The sequence below is a fragment of the Triturus cristatus genome, chromosome 7, assembly GCF_964204655.1.
Source record: "Triturus cristatus chromosome 7, aTriCri1.1, whole genome shotgun sequence".
Classification (NCBI taxonomy): domain Eukaryota; kingdom Metazoa; phylum Chordata; class Amphibia; order Caudata; family Salamandridae; genus Triturus; species Triturus cristatus.
In genome coordinates, this window is record NC_140590.1 from 1,105,046,218 (window position 1) to 1,105,067,357 (window position 21,140).

The 21,140-nt window shown below is 42.9% G+C and overlaps 1 protein-coding gene across 1 annotated transcript in view; it reads right to left on the reverse strand.

The window, feature by feature from the left end:
• LOC146811161 (uncharacterized) overlaps positions 1–21,140 on the reverse strand; it is a 262,013-nt gene that overhangs the window by 139,447 nt on the left and 101,426 nt on the right. The window contains exon 6 of the mRNA XM_085618221.1: positions 2,592–2,645. Within this exon, the coding sequence (XP_085474347.1) occupies positions 2,592–2,645 (54 nt within the window). The remainder of the gene's footprint in view (positions 1–2,591; positions 2,646–21,140) is intronic.

Below are 21,140 nucleotides of genomic sequence, written 5' to 3' on the forward strand. Positions count from 1 at the left end.
AGGGAGTTAGCATCTTGTATTTTGCGACCCAGTCATGGTTTTGAATTTTTTGGATACAGTCTATAAGCCTTATTGGTCCTGGCAGGTAAGGATCTGTCCCCCTTTTTAGAAACAAGAATAATCTCTGCTCCCTTCTATGAACTCGAGATGGAAGCTCCCTCTACTATGGCATTGGCATTGACAAAGGCAAGAATATACTTGGGTCAATTTTCTCAATCATAGACAAATAAGTCACCTGGAATATCATCTGGTCCAGAAGCTCTTCTACTGGTAATATCATCACTGGAGGGGGATGTGAGTCTCATGCTCACTTAAACAATACCACAATGCTAATGTCGAATTAAGCTAATACAGGCCGTGGGTTGCTTGTGTTCCCATAACTGAAGATGAGACTTCACAGTTTGTTTTGACCTTTCCTATCAAAGCAGGACCAATGATGATTTGTATGCAGATCTCTGGTGGGGCATAGTGGGTAAAAAATGATGAATTGAAAAGTTGACTGCCAGAGTCTGAGACTTTTTCTGCATGCATTATTTCCATTATCTTTGTGTTTTGATGAGTGTGACACTTAATTGTGGCGAGTATGCTCAGATGTGAGTCCTGTATACCCCCCAAGATTCAAACAATTCTTTACTGACAAGGCAAATGTATGTTAAAACTGATATGGATTGAAAGTGTTCTTGTTCAGAGAGGACCTGGCTTGTTATTATGGATGAGACATTTCCTTTTGGACCAAGGTTGATTTTCAGGTACCTTATCTCTGTCTGAAGTGGCACAGTAGGTGAAAAACCATGGACTGGAAAGTGGACTCAACTACCAGTGGCTAAAACTTTTCTTTTTGCAGGCATTTTGCCAATTATCACTGTATTTGAGCTAAAAAATGATGTCGAAGCATGTCCAGTCAGAGTTAAGAACTAAGAAAACCACCATTTTTGTGTTTGGGCATAACAATCAAAGCAGGTAATGCGATATTGTTGCAACATCTTAGTGCAGTGCAACACTGCATTTAGAAATGTGGCACAGGCTGCCTTCTGCATGTGTTTTACTGTCAATACAAATTCTCTCAGGAAACTAAACACACCCTGGGAGCAATATTTAACTGCCGCACCTACTTCTAGCTTATTATTTGTTCTTCCTTCAAGCTATTTTTTCAAATGTAAAAAGGCTCTTACAAACCAGCTTCAGAGCCACAATGCTATTCATCCGTGAAGATTAAATCTTGATGAGTCAACATTAACATTAGAAGATTACTTTTGGGGTAAACAATACTCAAATTTGATCCTTAATCTCCTTAATTTTTTCCTTGAAGTCACAGACATTTAATTTTAGTCAAAATCATTTTTCCGAGATTTCCCTTGTTTAAACAAAAAATAGTATACCCTCTCTACTGCTCCCTATCCTTTCCCAAACCTGAACTCTTTCTTTTTCCGAACATATTACCTTTAATCTATCTGTCACCTTAAATCAAGTGACAGACAGGAGTAAAGGGCTGACATTTTCTCATAGGAAAAACAGAACTAATTGCCCAAAGATTTGAAGATCGGAATTTCAATTTTTAAGACAAAGTTGTGCTAGATAAAGATGGTTAGAATTTATAGAATCACCTAATTGAGCAAAAATATCCAATCATTAGATGAAAATACAAAATTAAAGAAAGCAAAAACTGACAAGTGTTGATAACCGCTGATACACATGATGAGAATCAAAGATATTTATTGCCAACCACCTTTAAAATCACTGCTTTATAGGTGAGTCAAGGTTAAGTCAATTATAGCTCATACACTCAAGTATCTCCACTTAGTAAGAACTAAATTCTACCTTTTCTTCTGTCATTCATTTGCAAGATTGATTACATTTATCATAGAGGATTTACAAGAGAAGCGATAGCAGTACAAACTACTCACCCACTCATGCAAGGCATCACACAAATAAGGACCGGTGTACCTTAACCAACGCAAAACCATTTACCAGCCCACTAGGAAACTCAGATCCAGATTCCTTGCTCTGTCGCATCTGCCAGACATACAGCAGAGGCTGCTCCTTCACCCATCTAGGTGCTAAGACCTGGAATTACCTCCCCCTGCATATCAGAGCCTCACCATCGCTCTTGCAATTCAATTAGGACCTCATGACATGGATGTTCAATCAATAGGAGAACAGGCAGCATTATCTGACAGCGCCTCAAGACCCTCATGGGTGAAGCAGCCACACTCTACAAATCTCGATTGATTGATAGATACATTCATTTTTCTAGCATCTAGCTGTTAAGCCTAACTTAAACCCTTATGCTGAGCCTCTACCATTGGGCTAATGCAGATAACATTCCTAACAATTCTGTGCAATCAGTCGCCATAGGGTTAAGCCAATGCCTTCCACCATATTGATTGGTAACACACAGCATCCCCACAGAAGGGTATATAGGAATATGTGCTGTATATTGAAAATTGACGTATTTTTCTGTTTAAAATAAACAATTTGCTTCATTTATTCTAGATCGGCGTTTCAAACATTTTGTAAATCAAACACTTCAGAAATAAAAATGAACTATGCTGAAAAATCCCTAACACAAATTAATTATAAAGGATTTTTACCAGTGACTTGATCAGATTCGATGCTGGATTCTCCACATTATTTACTGCGTTTTCCTAAAACACAAAAAGTCGAACAATGAATGAGTTTATAAAGTACTTTGAAAGCTAACAAGTATATTGACAGTTTTCCCCCCAATCTTCAAAAAGTGCACTAATCAGCATAAAAGCATTCCTTGCATTTGGCTACATTCATATCAGAGTATCAGATAATATGCACCTTGGGCCAAAGCCCAGGCCGGGATTTTGCTGAAATGTTCAGCTCCTCACGAAGATGCAGTTACCTTGCATTTTCTGTTTTTATGTAGGTGGGTAAGAGTTTAAAATACTTCAAAGCAAAGGTGCAACCACCCTGGGAAACAGCCTTTACATTGTATTAATTAGCACGCAGTGCCTTTACCATCCATTTTTTATCACACACATTTTTACCACACATATGAGTAGTCCTCAGTTCAGACTCGTGCCTTTTGCTTAAATGGTGTAAATCTGTTCAGTACATCCAGAGAAAATTAGAGTTAAAATATAGATATATCTGGGCGGAGCCTAAACACACATCTCATCTTGAGATCTGATTGGCTGTCAGTACTTCATCCAAGAAGTATTGGCAGCCATCTTGGGACCAATATACATGATAGCACCTCATTAAAAAGCATTGCAGTTAATAGAAGGTTTTAAGACATTAGTTACATTAGAAATCATTTGTTGATGGTACCATATTCATTTTAGGAATTGTGGTGTGTTCTACTAAGGTGATTTTACCACGTGAAAAAGCCTTCTGCTGTGATATCATGAATCATGTTTGAGAGAAAACTATTTTCTCATGCTTTTCCCACAGAGGTTTGGAAGGTGATCCTTAAGCTAAACTGAGAGCATATTTTCTGTAAATTCACATTATCTCTCTCATAGTTATGTGAGAATGAAGTCTGACCTTCTCAGTAAAACATGTACATCCAACAAGGCAGAGACTGTCAGTTGATTCCTTTGTGTTCTACTGCAGCTTCCCAGAGTGTTCTAAAGAACAACTAGAGCGCTAACAGTCTTACTTATGACAAACGTATTGCACACCTGAAGCCATCTTGATTGGAATAAAGTGGTAACATTTAATTTAAAAAGGAAGAAAATGAGGGGGTTCATTTTGCCATAGAAAGTATGATTAGTGCTGCAGACAGAAAAATTAGGGCACATTTTGAATGACTTCTCAAATCCTCTTCTATTTCATTAAAAAATTCTGACATGCAGACTGAAACATTCACTTTCAATGCCAGCAGCAGACTTCCCTGGTGAGCAGTAGCTTTACTACAGTGATCTAATAAGCAACTAGAGTGCTAACATTCTGAATTTATGGCAAATGGGTGACATATCTGAATGCCTTCTTGTTGGAAGCAAAGTAAAAAACTGAAAGTATTTCCTACTGGGGAGACTGTAGTAAATGAGGAAATTAGGAAACTTCATAACAAATAAGTCTCCCAAAATGGCCACCAGAGACAAAAGAGCCCAAATGTAGCACAAATATCACCCAGATGTAGCCCAAGTATAGCCCAATGACAGAATGTCCCAGAGTGTTCTAACGAACAACTAGAGCGCTAACAGTCTTACTTATGACAAAAGTATGGCACACCTGAAGCCATCTTGATTGGAATAAAGTGGTAACACTTAAAACATTTAATTTACAAAGGAACAAAATGAGGGGGTTAATTTTGCCATAGAAGTTAAGATTAGTGCTGCAGAAAGAAAAATTAGGGCACATTTTGACTTCTCAAATCCTCTTCTATTTCATAAAAAAATTCTGACATGCAGACTGAAACATGCACTTTGAATACCAGCAGCAGACTTCCCTGGTGAGCAGTAGCTTTACTACAGCGATCTAATGAGCAACTAGAGTGCTAACATTCAGAATTTAAGGCAAATGTGTGACACATCTGAATGCCTTCTTGATGGAACCAAAGTAAAAAACTGAAAGTATTTCCTACTGAGGAGACTGCAGTAAATGAGGAAATTAGGAAACTTCATAACAAATAAATCTCCCAAGATGGCCACCAGAGACAAAGAGCCCAAATGTAGCCCAAATATCACCCAGATGTAGCCCAAGTATAGCCCAATGACAGAATGTCCCAGAGTGTTCTAACGAACAACTAGAGCGCTAACAGTCTTACTTATGACAAAAGTATGGCACACCTGAAGCCATCTTGATTGGAATAAAGTAGTAACACTTAAAACATTTAATTTACAAAGGAACAAAATGAGGGGGTTAATTTTGCCATAGAAGTTAAGATTAGTGCTGCAGAAAGAAAAATTAGGGCACATTTTGACTTCTCAAATCCTCTTCTATTTCATAAAAAAAGTCTGACATGCAGACTGAAACATGCACTTTGAATATCAGCAGCAGACTTCCCTGGTGAGCAGTAGCATTACTACAGTGATCTAATGAGCAACTAGAGTGCTAACATTCAAAATTTATGGCAAATGTATGACACATCTGAATGCCTTCTTGATGGAACCAAAGTAAAAAACCGAAAGTATTTCCTACTGAGGAGACTGCAGTAAATGAGGAAATTAGGAAACTTCATAACAAATAAATCTCAAAAGATGGCCACCAGAGACAAAAGAGCCCAAATGTAGCCGAAATATAACCCAGATGTAGCCTAGGTATAGCCCAATGCCAGAATGTCCCAGATTGTTCTTAAGAACAACTAGAGTGCTTACTGTCTTACTTATGACAAAAGTATGGCACACCTGAAGCCATCTTGATTGGAATAAAGTGGTAACACTTAAAACATTTAATTTACAAAGGAACAAAATGAGGGGGTTAATTTTGCCATAGAAGTTAAGATTAGTGCTGCAGAAAGAAAAATTAGGGCACATTTTGACTTCTCAAATCCTCTTCTATTTCATAAAAAAAGTCTGACATGCAGACTGAAACATGCACTTTGAATATCAGCAGCAGACTTCCCTGGTGAACAGTAGCATTACTACAGTGATCTAATGAGCAACTAGAGTGCTAACATTCGAAATTTATGGCAAATGTATGACACATCTGAATGCCTTCTTGATGGAACCAAAGTAAAAAAACGAAAGTATTTCCTACTGAGGAGACTACAGTAAATGAGGAAATTAGGAAACTTCATAACAAATAAATCTCAAAAGATGGCCACCAGAGACAAAAGAGCCCAAATGTAGCCGAAATATAACCCAGATGTAGCCTAGGTATAGCCCAATGCCAGAATGTCCCAGAGTGTTCTTAAGAACAACTAGAGTGCTTACTGTCTTACTTATGACAAAAGAATGGCACACCTGAAGCCATCTCGATAGGAATAAACTGGTAACACTTAAAACATTTAATTTAAAAAGGAACACAATGAGGGGGTTCATTTTGCCATAGAAATTATGATTAGTGCTGAAGAAAGAAAAATTAGGGCACATTTTGAGTGACTTCTCAAATCCTCTTCTATTTCATTTAAAAAGTCTGATATGCAGACTGAAACATGCACTTTTAATACCAGCAGCAGAATTCCATGGTAAGCGGTAGCTTTACTACCGTGATCTAATGAGCAACTAGAGTGCTAACATTCAGAATTTATGGCAAATGTGTGACATATCTGAATACTTTCTTGATGGAAACAAAGTAAAAAACTGAAAGCATTTCCTACTGAGGAGACTGCAGTAAATGGGGATATTAGGAAACTTCACAACAAATAAATCTCCCAAGATGGCCACCAGAGACAAAAGAGCCCAAATGCAGCACAAATATCACCCAGATGTAGCCCAGATGTAGCCCAATGACAGAAGTGTGCAAAACACTTATTTTTTGTGTATTTGCAGTTTTATATAGTGCAGACTTGTCAGGTATTGGTGTGCTTTACATGAGCATTGGTTACATCACACAAGATCAAATTCATTTTGGTTGTAGACATGGGGAGATTAAGTTATTTGACCAGAATCACAGAATGTTGAGCTGAAGCAGAAACTCCAAACTGGTTCCCCAGTTGCAAAGTCTGCAGCTCTGGAAGTAACACCACATCCTCTCCCCTAGGTGCAACATTTAATCAAGTGGTCAACTGGATCAAAAAACATAAAGATTACAAATAATTTAAAAGTTCTTTGTCGCTATTTGAAAACTCAGAAAATATGTCCTCATTTTAGTTTTTTAGAGCACTAACCATAATTTTGATGCAAATAAGACCCTCTCGTATATGTAATTTCTAAAGGAAATGCTCTAGGTATTACAGTTTTGATTACATCAAGATGACGTCAGGCGTTCCACACTTTTGTAATGAATATAGAATGTTAGCAATCTAGTTGTTCATTGGGATACTGTTGAGAGGCAGAGGCCAGGGGCACGGACTCTGAAAATTGAAGGCAGGTAGGAGAGTGCAGAGGCAAAAATTTGAAAACAATGTGCAGGCAGGAAGGGCAGTGGCAGCACAACAGACTATGGAGGGCAGTGGAAAGGGTGGCAGGGGCAACAAACCAACAATACAGGACTGGCAAGAGAGGCTGTGGCAATATAATAGACCATTGTGGGCAGAAGGAAGAGGCAGTGGTAGTACAACCATACATGCCAACAGACCCGTTTCAGCCAGGAAACGTCCAATATTTTTAAGCTCAAATGGGCTTTATTTGATCTGTCTCCTATCTACAATCTTCTCTTTTTCAATGTAACTCAAAGGGGAAAATCAATACCCCAGTTTTTTTCAAAATCTCCCTCTTACCAAGTTCAAAATGTTCGCAAGTATGGTACATTGGATCATGGTAGGCAGGAGGAATTGGGGTAGGGACATGGACTCGGATAACAGGAGGGACATGGGGAGGTGCACCAAACTGACCCTGCAGGGCAGGCATCAGGGTTTGCAGCAGCACAATACACCACACAGGGCATGCGGGACGGGAGTGCAGCACAACAATCCATAGAAAGCAAGAGGGAGGGGACAGGACCATGCACATGGACAACAGAGAACAGAGGGGCAAGAGGCAATGGTAGCTAGCTGACCATAATGGACAGACAGGAGAGAAAGCTGCAGCATAACAGACCATAAAGGGCAGGAGGGACAGATCAGGGGCATTACAATGGAACAGACAAGCCAGGAGGGAGGGAATAGGGGTCTGCACATGGAAACAGAGGGCTAGGGGCAAGGGGGCAGGGCAGGAGCAGCAAGATGACCATGGAGGTCAGGCAGGATGGGCACTAGAAACAAGACACGCCATGGAGAGCAACAGTGAGACTATGATGGCATACACACATACCATGGATGGAAGGTGGGAGGGGGTCAGGGGCAGCTAACTGACCACACAGGGAAGGTGGGAGGGGCCATGGTAGCACAGAAGACCATGCATGGCAAGTGGGAGGGTTAGTGGCAGCACAATGGCTATGATGGGCAAGAAGGAGGGTGCAGGGGCATGCACAAAGGACGATGGAGGATAGAAGGGAGGGTCAGGACCTGTGCACAGACAAGAAAGTTCAGGGGAAGTAGCCTCACAACAGACCGCGCTGGGCAGGCAGGAGGAGCAGTTGCAGCACAACAGCCCAGGGAGGGCAGAAGGGTGTGGCAGTAAAATGGACCATGTAGGACAGGAGGAAGAGGATAGGGGCATGGCATGTGGACAGGCAGGGTAGAGGTGGCAGGGACAGGTTACAGTCATCTGACAATGCTAGGCAGGTGGGAGGGGAGTGGCAGCTCAACAGAACACTCAGAGTAGATAGGAGTGGCAGGTCCATTGAACATGGTGGGCAAAAAGGATGGAGCAGGGGCATGCACAAAGACATCGGAGGGCAGGAGGAAGGAGAATAGGGGCAGCAAGCTAAGCACAGAGTTTAAGCAGGAGGTCAATGATGGGGCATAGAATTGGGCAATGGAGGGCAGGAGGAGTGGAATGGTACATCATGCTTAATGGAGGGCAGTGGCAGCACATCAGACCATGCATGGCAGGAGGGAGGAGGCTAGTCCATGGATCCACACAACAGAGGATAGGGAGGAGGGAGATGGGGCAGCAAGCTAACTGTTCAGAGAAGGCGGGTATTAGGAACTTTATTGTTTTTAAAACGTGTGTCTGTGCGAACTACTTAAAATATGAACAAATATGCAGCATAATCTCACTTTTATTCAGGAAGAAGAGGATGTTTGTGACTGTGACTCCGGGCTCACTTGACAGAAACACCCCCTGACCCTCCACCCCATCGCAAAATGTAATGCCCGTGAAAAGGGTAGGTGGACGCAGTGTTACATAGAACATAGTCCTGAGAGCACGATTGAAAATGAAAACTAGATATAGTATATGGTATAAACTATGCACCAAAAAGTGTGATATAAGATGAACCGGGCGTGAAATCTAATATGCAATACATTGTGCGCAATGACAGATTCATTGGAGAGCGCGAGATAGCACAGGCACTAGCGCGTGCTATGCGATATGCGCCTTGGAGTATAATATGCACAGGGCAGTGTTGTGTAACCTAACTAGTCTCTAAAGTTCTGATGGTTTGTCTAGGCAAGATTGATATATTTTAATTCTTGGAGGAACAAATTCCAATTCAAAACAAGTTGATCCAGAGGTGAACAAGTCCTTTATTTGCACTCACACATAGGAGTGAGTATGAAGGATGAGAAAAAGAGGTGGCACAGCCAACACGTGTTTCGCCCCCTACATGGCCTATAGGCCTGGGGCTTCTTCAGGGCGGGTGTTTCTGTAATAAGAAGTTTCAACGATGTGCTAGGTAAATTAACGTAGGATTCTCAAGTCTTTGCTAATGCCTGATACGAGCGTTCTATTCGGTTCGGTTCAGGAACACGGTGTTGAAGGCAGCGGAGAGGTCCAGGAGGATGAGGGCTGTGGTCTCACCATTGTCCAGCAGGGTCCTGATGTCGTCAGTGGCGGCGATGAGAGCAGTCTTGGTGCTGTGGTTTCTGCGGAACCCTGACTGGGAAGGGTCCAGGATTCTGTTTTCTTTGAGATATCAGGTTAGCTGTCTGTTGACAATCTTCTCGATGACCTTGGCCAGGAACGGAAGCAGAGAGATGGGCTGAAAGTTCTTGAGGTCTCTTGGGTTCGCCTTGGGTTTTTGAGAAGGGCATTGATCTCGGTGTGTTTCCAGCTCTCTGGGAAGGTCACAGTCTCGAGGGAGAGATTGATGACGTTGCACAGATGGGGTACGATGGAGCTTCTGGCTTTGTTGAAGATGTGGTGCAGGAATGGATCTGATGGGGAGCCGGAGTGGATTGCGCTCATGGTCTTGATGGTGTCCTCAATGTTCACGTTGGCCCTCGTTGTCCTCATTGCTCACTCTTTCTGAACCAAGTGCTACCTTGCAAAATGTGGTGTAATTTCATTCAGCAGTTCGGGCTGTAGCTTTGTCTAAAGTTTCCTATGGACATTAACATGGGGAAAACGCATTTTGGGACCTCCTTTTCTCTCAGCCCCTGCTTCACTAATCACCCCGGACAGGAGCTGACCGGAGCGCCCCACTAGTTTTGAAAATTTTGCGTAGATTCAGCAAACGGCGCCAATGATATTGTCAAAAGAAAAAAATGCTATTTGAATAGAAACAAGAGCCTAACTATAACTACCTACTGCCGACTGCCATTAAGTAATATATATATATATATATATATATATATATATATATATATATTCCTCAAAGATAAAGTACGCGGCACACCTTTTGATGATTTAAAGTTGTTTATTCAGTTCGTGACTGCCTCCTACGCGTTTCGAACTGTAGTTCCTGATCACGGTAGAGTGTTACTTAGTCCTTTTTCAGTTTCCTCTTATACACACTTAAGCTTTTACTACTGCATTCTGGGTTTGGTAGTTTTACATGTTATTCACAAAACTTTATTGTACATTGCACTTTTTATTTTCTAGCTGTAGTGGCGAGTTTGAGTATCATAAAGCAGAGTAGTATTATTCTTACTTTTATTGATCAACATCCATGTTGTTGTAGGCTGTATCCACATATATTAGTAAAGGTGGAAGGGCCGGTTATCGGTAATTAGTCCAATGTTTCATAGATAACCACACATGGAGTGAATAGAATAACTGAGTGTTCAGATATATTCTTAGGCTGAGTGCCCCCTTCCTCTGCTTTCGATTACTCATCTCACCATTCAGACAGAAAATGTGCAAGTAGCATTGTCAGATACTCTGAGTTGTTCATTCTTGGGCTATTTACAAGTTTGTTTAAGCTATTTACAATTCACTATTTCAGTGTGAATATATGCAAGATATGTTATTGCAATCGTGGCCTGTAAGTTCGTCAATAAAGTTCTTGTAGTTTCAGACATATGGGTACAATTGAGGGGTTTCTCTTAGTTGTTTCGGCTTCTTCTTGAGTTCCTTCTTTCTGAGTCGTTCGCGAGTTTTTGATTTTCAAAGGTGGACATACATCTCCTCGTCCCCATTCAATCCCAGAGGATGTTTTGTTTTAAACCTCATGATCATGTGGGACTCCAATCGGCGTAATTTTTGCACTCGATTTCCTCCACGTTCATTTGTTGGAACTGTTATTAATCCTGAGTATTTGATGTCTAGCCATGTTTTATCTTTGTGCATAGACATGTGTTTCGCGATTGCGTATGTGTTGTCCATATTTTGTATCACTCGTATGTGTTCTAATATACGTTTCTTGAGGGGACAGATCGTGCTACCTAAATATTGTTTTCCGCAGCAGCATTGGAGAATGTATACCACATGTGTGGATTCACATGTGATGGTTTCCTTTATTTCAAAATCTTTACCCGTGGGATCTGTCAGATTCTTCAGATTTTTACCGATTTTACAGGCCTTGCAAGATGTACGTTTGCAAAGCCCTTTGATCTCATCTGTAGCCAAGTTTCTGTTTTTTTGTTTTCAAAGTGACTTCTAACCAAATGATCAGTGAGGTTAGGCGCTCTTCTGAATGAAATCAAAGGCCGATCTCCAATTGAATTTCCTATATCTGGATCTTTTTTAAGTACATTCCAGTATTTTGTTACTTTTTTGGGGATTTCATAGCTTTCTTTGCTATAGGTAAGTATTAATCGTGGTTGATTGTCATTGGATTTTATAATTCCCTTTTCTCTTTCTGAGTTGTCATCTGTGTCTGTACTTTTCTCTTGACTGCTGCTTTTCTCTTTTTTGGTCAGTAATGTGTCCGCTCTTGTTTTTTGTCTTGCTTTCATTTTGCCTCGTTTTATGTCTGCATGTTTGTATCCACGTTGTTTGAAGCGTTCTTTTGTTTCTTCAAATTTATTTTCCATTTCCTGCTCCTCCGAGCAGTTTCTCTTCATCCGCGGTAGTTCACCATAAGGTATGCTTTTTTTCAATGCCTGGGGATGAAAACTTAGTCCATGGAGCAGACTGTTTGTTGCTGTTTTTTTCCGATATACTGTTGTATGCAGCTGGTTGTCTTTGACATATACTTTAGTATCTAGGAACTCGATTTCTTTCGGGCTTATGTTATACGTAAATTTGAGACCAACATCATTTTCATTGAGCTCCGCAAAGAAGTCTTGAAATTGTTTTTCAGTTCCTCTCCATAGCAAGAATAGGTTGTCTATGAATCGTAGCCATAGGGCTACATTCGACATGTGATGGTCGTTTTCCTCTCTCCAAGCTATGTTCCTCTCCCACCACCCCATCATGAGATTCGCATAGCTTGGAGAGAAGGAAACTCCCATTGCGGTACCGCAGCATTGGGAATAGATTTTTTTATTGAATAAGAATATATTGTTGTACAGGCACATGGTGATCATGTCAATCAACATCTTGGAGTGCTCTAATTCATTCATAGGTCTCTGTTTGAGAAAGTATTGAATCGCGTTGAGTCCCTTTTGATGATCAATTGAGGTGTACAATGACACCACATCAATCGTTACCAGTAGGTAGGTCGGTTGCCATTCAGTATTCATTAGTATTCGCAGGAAGTCCCCAGTGTCCTTTATATAGGAGCTCCAGGTTGTTACTATCGGTGCTAGATAATAATCTACATAGGTTGATATGTTTTCGTACAGGCTCCCACAGCTCGAAATGATTGGACGACCTGGTGGTTTGTTAAGTGTTTTGTGTACTTTCGGGAGAAAGTAGATGGTTGGCATGATTGGGTGTTCGACCATTAAGAATCCCTTTTCATTTTCTTTGAGCAGACCTTTCTCTTGCCACATGTTTAATTTTCCGTGTAGGTCTGATATTAGCATGTCTGTGGGATCTTTTAATAGATTTTTGTAGTTTTTAGTTACATGCTTCTTCTATGTAGTGCTGTTTGTCAAGCACTACAATGTTTCCGCCTTTGTCGGCCGGTTTGATTTCGATCTCATTGTTATTCTTTAATGATTGTATGGCCTCACGTTCTTTTTTGGTGAGATTTTCCCGTTTCTCCTTTGATGTAACATTCTGCATGGTATCTATTTCTACCAGTACCAGATCATAAAAGATATCAATTTTGTTCCCTGGATGCAGTGCTGGACAGAACTTTGATTTTTTCTTAAATGTAGTCGGTATACGTTTGTCCAATTGTAGCCCCATTTCACACAGGATTTGGGTGTCAGTTATTTGAGAAGCATCTGTCTCATTTGCTAATTCATAAGCAATCCAAAGGTGTGGCGCATCAGAGATTTTGTAGATTCCTGGATTTTCAGGATCAGGTAGTTGATTTTGATCTATGTTTGCTTTGGGGGAGTGCTTGGCAAAGTATTTTTTTAATTTTAGTTTTCTTACATATTTGTATAGGTCTATTTTTGTTTCCAGGGGGTCCTGATGTTTCTCTGGACAGGATGATAATCCTTTGTTGAGAAGGTTTGTTTCAGATTGAGATAGAATATGTCTAGATAGATTGATGACTAAATGTGGGATTTTGTAATCTTTAGATTTTATTTCCTCATCACAATGCGGTTCCTTAAATTGTATCTTCCGCTTATGCCACTTGCTTCTTCTTGTTTTCCTTGGTCTCTTGAGTGAAAGGATCCCCTTCCCCTTGTCCTGGTCCTCCCTGATCCACGGCCTCTTGATTTGTCTCTGGGTGTTTGTTGCTCTTGGTGGAGCAATTTTATCTCCTCTAAAAAAGAGAATTTGCGCAAGCCTGTTTGTCTTTGTTCTCCTTCGCTTAGGTCAGATTCGGATTCGCTCGTTATATGGCCAGTGGCTGGATCTACATTGGTTTTCGTTTCCCATTGTTGTTTGTAGATCTCGAATTTTTTCCCAAATGTGAAGATGGTTCCAAATTCGTAGTCATCCTCATCTCTACGAAATTTACGCTGTTTCCTCTCCTGTACTTCTTCTTCGTGTTTGTCAAGATTGCGATCCATGTCAGCTCGTAGTTTTTTAATTACCTCACTATTTTCACTTGATGCTGTGATCTGGGTTTCAAGTTCTGATATTTTCTGTTGTAGTTCATCTACATCTTTCTTGGCATAGTTGATGATTATATGCATCATGTTTTTGGAGCACCACATGTTGTTCCTGCCCCACTCTTCAAGCATCTCGGGCTTTGTATCCGGATATATATATATCTCATCTACTGGCGGTCGCCAGTAGATAGTTATAGTTAGGACCTATTTTCCATAGGAAATCTGCAACATTCTATTGGGAATAACGTTGCGAAATTTTCCAAACGTTTGGCCAGTTCTAGATCGCTCCTATCCTGAAAGTTTTGTGGTGATTCGTCAAGCAGGGACCAAGAAAAAAGGGGGGTCCCAAAACGCGTTTACCCCATGCAATTTCCCATAGGACCTGTTGACGCAGCTACAGCCCGAACTGCTGAACGGAATTACACCAAATTTGGCAAAGAGGTAGCCCTTGGTTTACACTTGTGCCTTTTGCTGAAATGGTGTAAATCCGTTCAGTAGTTCCTGAGATATTCAAAAGTAAAAAATAGTTATATCTAGGGCTGCGGATCCTCCCGAGCACGAGCTTTAAGCTAATTGTCTGCCAACACTCTGAATCAGGAAGTGTTGGCAGCCATCTTGTGCCTCGGTAAACCCGCAAAAAACGCAAAAAGGGGGCAGGGTAGAAACACCCTGACCCCCTAGGCCTGCTCAGGGGGTCCCACAATTTTTTTTTAATTCGTGAAATGCACTTAGGATCCGCGCATCCCGCTCCCGGAAGAAAAAAAAACGTGCTTCATTCCAGAGGTGCCCCCCAGCCCCGGGGACCGCCACCCCCTGGGGCTTTTGTTAAATACATGGGGGGGCTCTCAGCCCCCCAGCCCCGGGGACCGCCACCCCTAGGGGCATTGCAAAAGATGGGTGGGGGGCTCAAAGGCCCCCCATGCCCCAGGGACCGCCACCCCAGGGCTTTATTTACATATTTGCAGGGGAGCTCATGGCCCCCCGCAGCCCCGGGGACCGCCACCCGCCGGGGCTTGCTTAATAAATGAAATACCTGTGTGGGGGGGCTCGAGCCCCCCCACATGCCCTGGGGACCGCCACCTCCCCAGGCCACTAAATATTTAAAATTGGGGTCCGTTACAGACCTCCAAGCCCCGAGGACCACCACCCCCCGGGGCTTTAAATTAAGAGGGAGGGGGGCCGCGTGGCCACCCCCTGGAGCCAATGTTGGCCCTGGGGACTGCCACCCCCCAGGGCTGGCTCCTGCATTGTCCCGGGGTGCCTACCCTCGGGACACTGTAGTATGCAATGACAGGGCGGGAGCCTCGCGGCTCCCACCCTGCCATTGCAAACTGCTTTGCTTCATTGAAGCGAGAGCAGGGAAACCTGTTCCCGCTTCAATGAGCAAGGCAGATTGCTTTTCCACACGGGGAGCAGCATGTTAGCTGGAGCCAGCTGGGACTGTGGGGGGATGGGGACCCCCCCACGGTCCCCAACGAGGTGGCCAGGCCCTGGGCAATGGGGTCCCTGGGGCTATTAGTGGCCCGGAGGGGGGACACGCAGCCACCCTCCCCAAAATGTTTTTTTTTCCATTTTTTTTTTTTTTAAAAGGGCTGGCCCCGGGGGATGGTGTCCCAAGGGCCATCAGTGGCCATAGGAGGGGGGCAAGACAGCCCCCTTCCAAATACAAATTATTTTTAAAAAAGGCCCATGTCCCGGGGGATGGGGTCCCCGGGGCAGATTAAGGCCTCGGGAGGGGGGCCAGGCGGCCTCCCTCCACAGTTTTAACATTAAAAAAAAAACTTAGGGGGGCAGGCCCTGGGGGATGGTGTCCCCAGGGCCAAAAAATAAGAAAAATAAGGGGGGCCCCCCTTCTTAAAAATAATTTTTTTTTTTAAAACGGGATTGGGGAGGAGGCCACGCCCCCTCCTTTCATCACTCTACAGACGCACCCCCTGGCATGTTTGCAGAGGGGGAACGAATTCCCCTTCAATACTGGGGGTCCCTGGGGGCCAACTAGCACACCAGGAACCTCCAATATGCACCAGGGGGCTGCCTTGCAGAGAGGTGTTCTGAGGCCACGCCCCTTTTTACACCTCTCTGCAACGCAGCTCTGTGGTGCTTAATGGAGCGCGTTTGCACAATGGTGAAGGAAGGGGGCGGGGCCTGAGGTGACATGTCTACAAACACGCCCTGTGGTGGGTTTTAAGTTGGGGAATTAATTCCTCTTCAATCCTAAGGTCCCCTGTGGGCCAACTAGCCCACCAGGTACCTCCAGTAAGCGCCACAGAGCTGCGTTGCAGAGTGTTGTAAAAAGGGGCGTGGCCTCTGAACAACTCTCTGCAACGCAGCCCCCTGGTGCATACAAGAGGTTCCTGGTGCGCTAGTTGGCCCCCAGGGGACCTCAGGATTGAAGAGGAATTAATTTCCCAACTTAAAACGCGCCACTGAATCTTATGTATACTTATTTATATACAACAACTGTCACATACACTGCCTTTTATTTTTCTAGTTTGTTGTACATGTACCATTAAGAGATACATTTGCTCATCAGCACACCCATATAGATATTCACTCACCCAAACAACTGTTATAACATGTAGCCTTAACCTCCTATACCTACTGAATCAACTATTCACACATCTTTCGGCAGTCACACCCCCCCACCGAACCACACACACATTCACTCTCCCATACAAATACTCAGTTAACTAATCAACAACTAATATAGACGTTCACATAGCTAGTAACCAACTGGTACAGCAGTTTACACAACAACTGAAAAAGTGATACAGATATTCACACAGTTTTGTCACTATCCAATATATTTAGTGAGACACTATAAATTAGTCAGGTAAACAGTCAATCACACTGCTACTAAATCCTCCATCCAGATATTTATATTTATATATCCACTCATTCTTCAATGCAGATTGCTATATATATCATACATTTTTAACTAACGAACCAAACCACATTCACTGGATGATGTCATCAGTGACGTCATCAGTGATGTCATTTGAGGTGTCATCAGTGATGCCACTGACCATGACATGAATGATGTAATATGTGACATCATCAGCAGTGGATTGCGGGCGCGCGAGTTCTAGTGAGTACAACTAACTATATCGAAGGAATTTCAATGGTTTTGTGCGAGTGAAATGTCCAGCTAACTATAACAGCCCTGAAACCTATGGTTTTTTCGGTGATATATATATATATATATATTCACTGAAAAAACCATAGGTTTCACACATGTTATAGTTAGCTGGACATTTTACTGATAAAAAAACAATGAAATTCCCCCGTTATAGTTAGTGCAGGCAACTATAACTCACGCGACCGCAATCCTCTGCTGATGACATATGTGTCTTTATGAAAAAAAAATATTTGTAATATATGTATAGCTAAAATTTAATGGAAGAAGACATGGGCAAATAAGTGTCTAAATACAGTATTAGCATCAGCAGAGGATTGCGGTCGCGTGAGTTATAGTTGCCTGCACTAACTATAACGGGGGAATTTCATTGGTTTTTTATCAGTAAAATGTCCAGCTAACTATAACATGTGTGAAACCTATGGTTTTTTCAGTGAATTTGCAAGGTTTTTTAAATGCTAATTACTAACTATAACGTGTGTGAAACCTATGGTTTTTTCAGTGAATTTGTACGTTTTTTTAAATGCTAAGTTACTTTACGCCATTCATAGCGTGCGCGCCCACTTAACGCAGTTCGTTTCGTGCGCGCACGGTGCGCTTCGCGCACCGTGCGCGCACAGTGAGCACGCGGTGCGCTTTGCGCACAGCGCAACCACTTTACGCAGTTAGTGCCGTGCACGCACGGTAGACACGCGGTGCGCTACGCACACCGCGTGCCCACATTACGCTGGATGGGCCATGTACGCACGATGCGCTTCGCGCACCGTGCGCACATGGAGGACATAGATATTATGCGCTTCGTTGTGAAAGGTAATGTTTGATTTTTTAAATTAATCCTATATGCCATGCTCAAATGATGTCCTTCGGGCACCATTTGCACACGGGGTGTGGAGAGTGTGGATATTTAATTTTTTTTTTAGGTTTTTTTACCGTACGCGTACGGTAAGCGTAATCGGCGATTTTTAAAAAAAAATTAAAATTTAATTTTTTGCCTTGGGGGTTCTTTGGGGACACCTTCATCAAGGCTAGGTGGTTGGGAGCAGTCTAAACAGCCCCTTTACATGTTTTTTGCCTTTGTTTTTCCTCCCCCCCCTCGGGGTGCGAGATAGAAAATGGCGGCCGCCGCTTCCTGGTTTCCACCGATTCAAATGTTTACTAAGATCTAACAGCCAATCAGAGTCGCGCTCGCGCACGGCACCGTACGCGTACGGTAAGCTTACCGTAAGCGCACAGTAAGCGCACCGTAAGCTGCCACAGATATATATATTGATTTAAAGGCTATTTTCTCAGGATCTACTGAACACATTTACACCAAACCTACAAAAGGCACTTCCTTGACCTGTAGACTACCTCTCTGCCAAATTTCAAGTAACTCTGTTCAGCCGTTCGGTCTGTAGCTGTGTCTAAAGGTCCTATGGAAAAATGCATGGGAAAAACGCGTTTTGGGACCCCCCTTTTTTCTCAGCCCCCGCTTGACGAATCCCCCCGAGACTTTCAGGGTAGGAGCGGAGCATAGCGCCCCACCTATTTTGAAAATTTCGCGAGGATTCGTCGACCGGCGCCAAAGGTATTCCAAATAGAATGTTGCGGATTTCCTATGGAAACGTGGTCCTAACTATAACTATCTACTGGCGGTCGCCAGTAGATAATATATATATATATATATATATATATATTCACTGAAAAAACCATAGGTTTCACACATGTTATAGTTAGCTGGACATTTTACTGATAAAAAACCAATGAAATTCCCCCGTTATAGTTACTGTAGGCAACTATAACTCACGCGACCGCAATCCTCTGCTGATGCTAATACTGTATTTAGACACTTATTTGCCCATATCTTCTTCCATTAAATTTTAGCTATACATATATTACAAATATTTTTTTTTCATAAAGACACATATGTCATCAGCAGAGGATTACGGTCGCGTGAGTTATAGTTGCCTACAGTAACTATAACGGGGGAATTTCATTGGTTTTTTATCAGTAAAATGTCCAGCTAACTATAACATGTGTGAAACCTATGGTTTTTTCAGTGAATTAGCAAGGTTTTTTAAATGCTATTTCCTAACTATAACGTGTGTGAAACCTATGGTTTTTTCAGTGAATTTGTACGGTTTTTTAAATGCTAAGTTACTTTACGCCATTTGTGGCGTGCGCGCCCACTTAACGCAGTTCGTTCCGTGCACGGTTTTTATCAACTTTAATAAGCCCTGTACATTTGGTGGCCTTCGGCCACCAAAAGCACAGGGGGTGAGGTCAATGTGGATAGTGTTTTTTTTATTTCGATTTTATAATTTCATGTTGCCAAAATTACGTTTTTTTTCTCTATTAATAAGCCCTGCACATTTGGTGGCCTGCGGCCACCAAAAGCACAGGGGGTGGGGTAAGTGTGGATAGTGTTTTTTTTATTTTTATTTTTTTACCGTAAGCTTACGGTAAGCGTACGGTAAGCGTACGGTAAGCGTACCCCGCGAAATTGCCGAAAAAAAAATAAAACCGTTTTTGCTCTTGGGGGATGTTTGGGGACTCCCTCAACATGACTATGTGGGAGGGAGTTGTCAAAACAGCCCCGTAACATGTTTTTGGCCATCATGTTTGATAAACAACACTCAGTGCGAGAGACAAAATGGCGGACGCCGCTTCCTGGTTTCGGCCGATTCGAATGTTTACTAAGATCTAAGAGCCAATCAGAATCGCGCTCGCGCACGCCACCGTAAGCTTACGGTAAGCGTACGGTAAGCGTACGGTAAGCGTACCGTAAGCGGGCTCAGATATATATATTGATTTAAAGGCTATTTTCTCAGAATCTACTGAACAGATTTACACCAAACCTACAAAAGGCACTTCCTTGACCTAGGGACTACCTCTCTGCCAAATTTCTAGTAATTCTGTTCAGCCGTTCGGGCTGTAGCTCGTTCTAAAGGTCCTATGGAAAAATGCATGGGAAAAACGCGTTTTGGGACCCCCCTTTTATCTCAGCCCCCGCTTGACGAATCCCCCCGAGACTTTCAGGGTAGGAGCGGAGCGTAGCGCCCCACCTATTTTGAGAAATTCGCGAGGATTCGTCGACCGGCGCCAAAGTTATTCAAAATAGAATGTTGAGGTTTTCCTATGGAAACGTGGTCCTAACTATAACTACCTACTGGCGACCGCCAGTAGGTAATATATATATATATATATATATCAGAACCACACAACCCCTCCAGTACGAGAGATGTAAGCCCACACAGGTAGGTGAATCCAACGTCCTTTAATTGCAGTTAAAAGCGAGCGGCATAATGCATTTCAACACAAAGTGCCTTCCTCAGATGCCATTGCTCGTTCCAGAATTCACTGTTCACTAGAAGACATGGAGCGTCTCACTGAAGTCGGTGGCGACACTCCTTCCACCATTAAAAGGAAGATTTCCCGGACTCGCTGCCTCGAGTTCATTTGCTGCAGGAACACATGTGGAAGTCCTTGCCCCAGTGGGCGGTGCCTGCAGCTCCCTTTGCATTGTGGATCTTGTAGTGTAAGGGGCTGAATTCTCTGACCTTCACCCAACCAATATCACCACCAGCGCACCGGGATCCCTTCTCCTAAGTAGGCAGAGGCAACATGATGAAGTCATCACCCAGTTTGCACCGGCCAAGCCATGCATTGAAAGTTTACGGTGGTTCGGCGTATTCCCAAGCGCCTTGAGACGTTACACCATTCTGCCACGATCCGCCGAGCTCTTGAGGGTGGGGGCTCAAGTGCGAGTGGCAACGCACAAAACCTCAGAACCACACAACCCCTCCAGTACGAGAGATGTAAGCCCACACAGGTAGGTGAATCCAACGTCCTTTAATTGCAGTTAAAAGCGAGCGGCATAATGCATTTCAACACAAAGTGCCTTCCTCAGATGCCATTGCTCGTTCCAGGATTCACTGTTTACTAGAAGACATGGAGCGTCTCACTGAAGTCGGTGGCGACACTCCTTCCACCATTAAAAGGAAGATTTCCCGGACTCGCTGCCTCGAGTTCATTTGCTGCAGGAACACATGTGGAAGTCCTTGCCCCAGTGGGCGGTGCCTGCAGCTCCCTTTGCATTGTGGATCTTGTAGTGTAAGGGGC